Source organism: Apium graveolens, chromosome 6 (assembly GCF_009905375.1).
Source record: "Apium graveolens cultivar Ventura chromosome 6, ASM990537v1, whole genome shotgun sequence".
NCBI classification, from domain to species: domain Eukaryota; kingdom Viridiplantae; phylum Streptophyta; class Magnoliopsida; order Apiales; family Apiaceae; genus Apium; species Apium graveolens.
In genome coordinates this window covers 53215273-53224676 of record NC_133652.1, presented here as the reverse complement: position 1 = coordinate 53224676, position 9404 = coordinate 53215273, and the positions used below count along the sequence as shown (strand labels likewise).

The 9404-nt window shown below is 32.9% G+C and overlaps 2 protein-coding genes across 2 annotated transcripts; one reads left to right on the top strand and one right to left on the bottom strand.

Annotated features, from left to right (window-relative positions):
* Window positions 1-239: 239 nt before the first annotated feature.
* LOC141665714 (kxDL motif-containing protein LO9-177) lies at window positions 240-2557 on the top strand. The gene is made up of 3 exons (XM_074471698.1): window positions 240-420; window positions 1564-1716; window positions 2271-2557. The coding sequence occupies exons 1-3, from the start codon at window positions 290-292 to the stop codon at window positions 2371-2373; spliced, it is 387 nt and encodes a 128-aa protein (XP_074327799.1). The 5' UTR covers window positions 240-289; the 3' UTR covers window positions 2374-2557.
* A 971-nt stretch (window positions 2558-3528) lies between these two features.
* LOC141665713 (F-box protein At4g00755-like) lies at window positions 3529-8551 on the bottom strand. Its single transcript, XM_074471697.1, has 6 exons — window positions 8372-8551; window positions 8010-8175; window positions 6602-7015; window positions 6348-6520; window positions 5336-5454; window positions 3529-4068 (listed from the first exon to the last, which is right to left on the bottom strand). Exons 2-6 carry the CDS (start codon window positions 8131-8133, stop codon window positions 3750-3752), a joined length of 1149 nt encoding a protein of 382 aa, XP_074327798.1. The 5' UTR covers window positions 8134-8175; window positions 8372-8551; the 3' UTR covers window positions 3529-3749.
* Window positions 8552-9404: the final 853 nt, after the last annotated feature.

The following is a 9404-nucleotide window of genomic DNA, read 5'->3' as shown; positions in this document are numbered from 1 at the left end:
TACGTGATAATTAATTGTTTAAAAAAGGTAAAGAAATGATAAGTGAAAAAGACACCTAAACACCTCCTAAATAGTAGGTAGTGTATTAGTAGTGAATATGATTTATTCATTCTTTATTATTTTTTCTGAATTACATAATTGTTTTTCTTAATTATACTATTGTTAGCCCTGAAAATGAAAATATAGAGCTTTTTTGTCCTCGTGCCTTAATTAAGTTGGGCTTTGGTTGAAATAACATCATCAGGCCCATTCCACACATTGTCAACAAACTCTCCTCCAAATAAGAGAGATGGGCGACGAGGAATCAAAGGCGAAACAAGAAGATCCAGTGCGATTAGCATCAAAAGAGGTTTCCAATGAATTCAAAACCCTTGTTGATTCTCACGACCTTGATTCTCTTAAGCGTTTGCAGAACTTAATGTACGTCTCCTTCCTCATAATTTAATCAAATTACATTTTTTAGTTTTGAGCTACTAGCATCTTATTACTTGTAAATTACGAGAGTAGCTAACTACAACCAACACATTTCAGGAATATATTATTCATTTATCGAGATTCAAATAGAGTTTCCTTATAATGCTGGGACTAAATAAAAGTTAGTTATATATTTTATAAGATTATAATCATTTTATCGGATTCTATGGTACACATATATTGTATATGATATATTATAGCAGAGTTGATTCAAGTTTTTTTTAATCGAGTTGATTTGAGCTAAAATAATTCAAAATGGAGGCTTGATCGAGAAATTTCTAGTGGAGCCTGACATAGTTCAGTTGAGCTCCAATTAGTTTGTTCGCAACCCTGGTTGTAATGCCTTAGTTGTTACTCAAAATACTAACATATGAATATTTCTGTGGAAAAATTTAGGAAGAGCAAAGAAGAGTAGCAGAGATGATTTTGATTTTAGTTCAAGACTCGTAATCTGCAGAAGTCCTAGTTTCTACTTTAATCTAGGTGTAATTTTGTATATGTGTACTCATATGACTTCAATAACTTTCAAATCTTACTAACTTATTTTTAGACATGTTTAGTCAGAATATCTCATCCACTAGTTAATTTATCTAGTTGTAATTAAGTTTGGGCATGATCAGCCACTTTTATTCATTAGTATTTTTGAGGAACACTTATCAAATTTAGGCTTGTGGACAATATGAGAATACTCTGCACAGTGTCATGAAGGCTTAGCAAAAAAAGAGAAAGAAAGGATCAGGTAAGATTTTGGAAGATAGTCGTCCAGAGAGAAGTTTCACAAGATAAGCAATGAATACTAATGAATAGTGATCTTTTAGGCAAACTATAGTCTCTAGGATAATCTAAGTTGGAACTATGAAATGCTGTCCAGCAGGTTGTATTTTTATGGTCTGTGCAATTGTGGAAGTTTTGAAGGAACGCTAACTTCAGTTTGATTGTTTATTTTTATATCTCATTACTTGTTACACCAATCCAATACTATAATCTTGAAAGTTCCCATTTTAAATGTTTCATGTGATTGGAATTTGGGGGGAATGTGCTAATTGATATCTTTATATGTATTGAACTTTATTTGTCTGTCCATTATAGATTGGGGAGGTTGCAGGACAGCAATGCAGTACTTTCACATTTCAATGAGTATTCAGAACAATGCTTTTCTGAAGTTTCAAGTGATATGTCTAAAAATACACGTCTTCTGAAGTCAATGAAGTCTGATCTTGATTACATATTTCAGAAATTGAGGCAAGTTACGGGTTCCTATCCGAATGAATTTTCTACTATTACTAATTACTTATTAGTTACAAAAGAACATTAGTTAGACTAAATATAAAATTGATTTTTTTTATATCAAACTAAAGTTTAGATTCTAAACTTGTCTAATATATATTTCAGAATTAATAATGAGTATAATAAGTGGCCGAGCTGCAGAGAGGCTAGTGAAGACTTAAACCCCAACTAGAATAGAAAAAATAACAATTGCTTTTTGCTAAGTAAAAATAAAATTTAAGTACTTAATATAAAGAAATTACCCCCCACGAGGAAAAAATAAATTTTTTGCTATACTTTTGATCCCTCTATATCGACATCTGAATTTTTTAGGCTTGGCCACCGAGTATAATTATTCTAGCATCTCAACGTAAGTGGCAGTCACAACATTTATTTAGAAAAGGAGGGAGTAATAATGGTGAAGAATATGATTTAGTATTATTATTACAGTAGCTGGTTTACTTGGTTTTTGTTTGCTCAAAGGCAGTTAAATATCTGTATAATATTGTCTATATTTTCTCAAATTTAAGGAGCATGAAGACAAAGATCGTAGCCACCTACCCGGATGCGTTTCCGGATGATTCAGCAACAAGAGCACTGGACAGAAGACCTGACCTTGAAATGCCTCAATGACGGTTTACAGACAAGCCTCCAAAACTAGTCACCGTAGAAATTAGAGATGTAGGTGACAACTGCACTTTTGTGATTGTAATGTATTTCAAGTTTCATTTTTTCATGTAAAAGAACAGTGATAGAAGGAAAAAACAAGTTCTATACAAATGTTCCTCTATGTTAGTTCATCTTACGCAATTGTCAATCTCTTGGATGCAGGATTTTTCCACCTACAGAATTAATGTTTACTAGTGTGTTGGTTCTGTTGATAGTATAATATAATGAGCACCAGGATAATAATGACAATCCACAGGTATGATACATAGTTTACATGCCAATGGACAGCAATCACATTGTGCATTATGAATGAATTCTTTCAAGGAGGTAAATGCTAATGTAATGTCTATTTGGACAAGACCAGAATGTAGTTGAATGAAATATATATATATATATATTATGATTGTTACTCTATTTCTTTCGACCAATTTATAATTTGAAGTAGAGTTCAATATTACTAAATTTGCAAATGGGGGGGGGGGGGGGGGGGCGCCCGTATGATCAGCACTATTCAACTATAGAATCAATATACAGTAAAAATCAGAAAAATTATCTCTGACTATTAAACCGAATTCCACTAGATGCGCTTTCTTTTCACTCAAATTTTGTCGTATTCACTATGATTAAGAAAGCCTGAGCGAAATGAATTTGATGAATCATATTTACAAGCAGCTTGTAGAGCTTGTTCTGAATCCCCTGTATTGCCACTTGTTTCAGCAGGTTTGTCCACATTGTTTGTAGAGCTTGAGGTTTCATCCCTTATAGATGGGCGGGAGGGGAAGAAACATCATAATTTTCTGCTGGTAATCCTTTGATATTACTTTGCACCACATCAATTGACTGATCAGTGAATGGAGACAAATCAGTTTTATTGGCTGAAGAATCTGGGGAAATACTTGAGGCAACAGATTCTGTAATTGCGTTTTTCTGTTTAGCAGACTCTGAAACTGAATTAGGTGGATCAGTTTTGGCAGCTGCATTGGACAGTTCAGTAGAATTGACAGTTGCAGAATATAACTCAGGAAAATCTAGATTTGAATCAGTTTGCTCCTTACTTATTTGCAGGATGGCTTGATTTATTCTTTTACATAACATACTGATGTTTAATTACAAGGGCCATAAACTGAAGAAATACTGTAAACCATGAAATTATTATATCATGGAGGAAATGAATTCCCTTCACACAAATATGTCTGGCAGCTTAAGACCAAAGCTAATTTTACATCTTAAGCCTGCCAAGCACTGGTAGGCGGAGCTAGCTAAACATATGATAACTTTCACTACAAGAAAGTAAATAAAAGACTGCACAATTAAAGAAAGGATTATGGTGTTCAGAAAACCTAAGCAATAAGCTCACTATCAGAATCAGCTCCAGCTCCAGCTCCAGCTCCAGCTGCATCTTCAGCGCCATCACCAGCTGTAACTCCAACTCCAGCTCCAAGTAGAGTATTCAGTATCATCTGCTCCCAACCCCTAATGCTTGCAGTAAACATCCGGAAACGACTAGGATTATTTACGCATGCTTCACCGGATTTTGTTGGTGACCAACAATAACCTGCTTCAGGATAGTACTTAAGATTGCACTTTCCTGAAGAATCAAGTATCTCAACGTCGAATGTCGGCGACAGAGGCCGTCCCACAACTTGAACATGTGCAATGCTGCCAAAAACAATCAATTTATTTAAATCAGGAACAATATAATTCATAATAATCTGCAAGGCTTTGCCTTAAAATTAGCCTTCTCCTTCTAGTAATAGGAAAAAGGGTCTACGTCAACACAGAGTCACGACTGTGTGAGTATTTAAATTTCTCTAATTGACCATAACCAAAATTTAGTAATTACTACATTATAGTTTGAATTCTACAATATTGCCCAAGTCTGATATAGTAGAACGAAGAGGGCACCAAAAACATAGAACTGAATATATACAATCATGACTCGTCCATCACCATCCTATAAACGACCAGTGACTACTGGCTCACATGCATTTTACATGACAAAGATGGTAAATTTATGTTTTGCTAGTGAACACTTGCATCGCCTAGAAATGATATTTCATAATTTTCATAGTGACAGGTTTTCACCTCGTTAAGATAATATAACATATACTCCGCCTGTCCCACTTACTTTGCCCATCAATCAAAATCCATGTTTATACCAATTCACTATATTTAATTTTTTTATTTCAATATCCAAGTTTAAGTAATACTATATTTGTTAAACGCTGACATTTAAAATTATATTTAACTTAGTTACTGAATGTGGACAAACATTTTGGGACAACCAAAACTGGATATGAGGTCGAAATAAATGGGACTCCGGGAGTATTATATCTGGTTATGCTGAAAAGTGTTGCACAAAAAGATCTTCCTACACAGTTTTTCACAAGTTACGTGAGTATTGCATTTAGATTTGTCTAAATATGTTGACATGATCATTCGGGTTCAAATATGAATTGCCAAGTTTCGCAATACATAACTTAACTATGTAAATACCAAAATGGGCTGAAGAACAACTGCCATGTTTACATATTACTTCATGATTCCTAATCTGTATGGTACAAAGAAACCTTTGTTCAGTAGTCCTGAACCTCCAGAATATCTCTCTTTGAGTGTCTTAGCTAAGAATTATATGCAAACTCTACGAAACTATAAAAGTGGATGCATAATAAGGAGGTTTCCATCCTCTTGAGGAACAATAGCCATAATACCTGACCTGACTCTATATTTTACCTTGAGTATCCCTTCCAGATACTCGACACTTGGACATAGTTATGGACAACACTTCATACTGGGCTGAAACCAAGCAAAACTTTCAAAACATTACGTTGCACACTTCAAAGTTAAATTCGAGTAAGATATAACAAAAGCATACAGAACATTTACTGCAACAGTCACAAATCACAGACCTGCAAAATAAACTTACCATATGTAATACAAACCATCCATTTCTTGTCTCTGAACTCTACCGAGTAGTTCCACAAGTAGGATTCCCCCGATGCATATAGCCGGTTCTGGCAGCTTAAACTTTTGCAGACAGTTTTCCTGTTTAGATCAATAAAACAAGCTCTTTAATTTTATAATGTACAGGGAAAGACAAGGACCAAGTAAGATTGTATCTTGTATATTAAAAGAAATAATACAATGTAATGGAAATCTTACTCCAAACATATGTTACCCCAAACATACAAGTCAAACTTAAATATGTGACTTAATAATCTAATATATTCGGAATTTTCAGGAGGTGGCACATATTTTGCCACCAATAGATTTATAAAGTTCAATTATCAATTTAATTTAACCCACCACCTTGTTTAGACATGTATTATACTAATTCTGTTATATGAAAAACCCAAGGGTTAAATGTATGTGGGTACATAATAGGTTGGGAAAATAAAATTACAGCTAATATCCGCACTTTTCTAGTCTTTAAGGAGACCTTTTTATCATAGAGAGACTATGTTTCTCTCTCAATAGCTAATAAACATAGATATATAATTATAAAAATTTCAAATTTGTGTCCAATTTAACTAATTCAACGACACAATTGGCCCCACCTAAACTACCAGTTCCTTGCTTTTCTATAGCTACAGTCATTTCCGGAAAGAAAAAATTGTAGGAGACAGGTTGTCTAGTACTTGTAGCTTGACCGATATCCATCATGATTTGACCGCATTCATTCCATTATAATATAAACCATTAACAAACATCAACCCATTTAAATCCATCTGTTATCCATTACTATCAAACTTATCTGTCAGCCACATCTGAACAATTTTAATTCCTTTCGGGCAACAGGAGTTTCAAGAAGGAGAACATCTCAAAATTCACAAGCTTGCCAGGTTATCAAGAAGAACCCAACAAGCATTGCAATAACAAAACTGAAAAATCGGGTTTCATTTCACAATATTTTTCGAGACATAAAATGTGAAACTTACTTGAACCATTGGGAATTCAGGCGAGGTGTATGTCCATACAAACTTGTCAGCAAAACCATGCCCAGAAGACTCGCTAGTAGCTTCATCTTGGCTGTCCATCGGATACTTGGGGTGCCCCATCCGAAACCGCACAGCCTTTGCTGAATATATGGGAAAGCCAAACTGAAAAAAGGCTGTAATAGAAACATATAGCTTATCACTTGATGAAAAAATAAGTCACAAACAAATCATCAGAAGAACTGCAAAGAAGCAACCTTGAAATGGTTGTACATGAATTTCAGTAATAACACAGAGATTTGAAGTCAGCTTATATAATAATGTCTCTGGAACCACAGGGTTACTTTCTCCTTCACTTGACCAGTATGAAACTCTATTATCAACCGAATCACTTGGCTCCAACGTATTCTGAATGCTTTCCTCAGGGTAGTTATCAGTACTAGATGCGCAAATAGCCTCAAACAAGCAATCTCTTCTCATAAAAGAGTCAAAACCTCGTGCGAGAAAGGCATATATCCTATGATCCCTTTTCAGGCATGGCCATTCTATAGAATTGTTGAGCTCGAACTCGGCAGGTTCTATCACGTTGTTCGCTTCAATAACATGCGAAACACCTACTAGTTCGGGGTACATTTTTAAACAAAGCTTCTTGCAAAGGCCATTTTCAATCACTGCACCGCACCATGAAATAATTAAAACTGTCCAGCAAAAAACTATATATAGAAATACATAATAAACTGGTTTCATGTTAATCTAAGCACTTGAGTCTACTAACTTTGTTCCTTAAGTAGTTAGACAACTGAACAAAATATTATATTAATTGATAACTAAACGAATCATATACTGTATAAGACTATCACCCATAAACGGACTGAAATTGAACAAGGGATCTATTAAATCCCCCAATGCAAAATGGGAAGGGAGAAATTCGTTAATGACTTGTGTTGACAACTTATTAACATTTTGCAGCTCCAAGAACTTAAAGACAAGTAAAGGAATCTAGCAAAAAAAGGACAGGTAAAATAGAATAAAGTTGAAAGCACTATAGCTGTTCAGCAATGGACTTCTAAGCTCACTCAACCTTGCTTTGGAGGTAGACTAGATAGACAAGATGCAGTAAATCCAAGATATATAAAACATAAATTGCTCAATCATCAACATATATTAATTTATTGAAATCAACCATGCACCAATCCTCAATAAATGCCAGAACCTTCTTAAGTAATGATCAAAAGCAGAGATAAAAGATCTCATGAGAAGCACATTTAAACAGGATTGCTGGTTTCGTGTGGCAAGTGATTGGAAACAAGTAACAGGCACATCTTATCAGCTGAAGAGGTAGATCAGTAATAACATAATTAACCTAAATATATAAACATATCTGCTGTAATTTATGTAAATAGCTTGAGACTCAGGGTGCAAAGGCAAAGAAAGATAATTACAATCTTTAATCAACAAAGTGTAGTAAAATTAACAGTCAATCTTATCACAGAAAGCCCCCAGAATCATATAAATGACTGATCTCTAAAGGAGTACAAAAACATTATTTCCGCCAATATAAATCCCTCTCTCCCATTGAATATTCGAATTATATATGAAAAACTGAAAAACAACAAAACATATATACAATGCATACATTTAATCACAAAGAGATGTAGGTGTTACCAAAATGACGCCAAGAAGTGGAGACGGAGCTAACACGAACAAGATCAGAAGGGTCATCCAAACACATGAGAATCTTGATGGACATGTCAGGTCCAAGACATTGCATAAAATTAAAGGCCTCCATTTATTTGAAGAAAAAGACTAAATTATTCCAATCTTCAAAAACCTAACAGAGCAAAACTAAATTAAAAACAAAAAAACAAGAACCAACAGACCCAATAACCAAAATACAAAATTCAAACACCCACCATAAAAAGGATAGCAACTTTAAGAACCCCTTTTTAACAAAAACAAGAATTCATACACTTAACTGAAATTATGAACAAAAAATTACAAAAAGATTCAATTTTTACAAGAAATACCTGTAAGAAAATCGAGAAAATGAAGGATGTTGCGAAAGCCCTATGAGAGAGACAAGTGCGCGCCGACAGCCATAGCTTTCTGGTTTACAACCTCTTAATTAAAAATTACAATGTACATAATACAACTACGCAAGCGACAACTTATAATTTATATTTTCATTTCTCGGAAAGTTATTTCTATATATAGATATTTGTTGGACCTCCGATGAGAAGAAGGAAAACAAAAAGACTTAATTGTAATAATTATGTAATATTTAGGTAAAGGTCCAATGGGCCTATTTTGTAAATAAAGAGCTCCTTTTGGGACTTTCTATAAAGATAGAACCACTAACACATTTGTCATTTGTAGAGGTTAGATAATTAAATAAAAGGTAATCACTGTGTTAATATTCATTTATCTAACACACTCCTTATCTGTAGTTAGATGAATTTTTTAAAGGTAGGATTTAAAAATAAAATTATCTTACCGCTATAAATAACCGGACAGAGAAAGTTAAGAAATAGGTTCCGCTTAAAATATTCGTGGAACCCAAAAACCTAGTTTTACACCTGAAACAAAAATTTTAAATAAACTTTACAAATAAGTTTTAAAAACTCTATTTTAAAACAACTAAGATTACATTAAATATTTTATATGGATATAAAAATTTATATATGTTATTATATATTATTATATGAATATTAAAATATTTTATATTAATATTAAAAGAAGAGTTGCCATAATTAAATTTGTATTTTATTTTATATCTTTTAAATTTGTAAAATAAAATATAAATCTATTTTACATGTTTTATTTTAAAATAATAAATAATATAAAACATGTAAAATAAATTTTTATTTTATTTTACATGTTATATTTTTTTATTTAATATCATTACTAGTTGTTTATTTGTTATTATTTAAATTGTAATCAATATACATAATTTTATCATGAATAGTTATATTAATATGAATACCCAAATATATACATATATGTATAAAAAAAACATGTTATATACGTATCAAAAGAAACATGTTTTATGAATAAAATGAG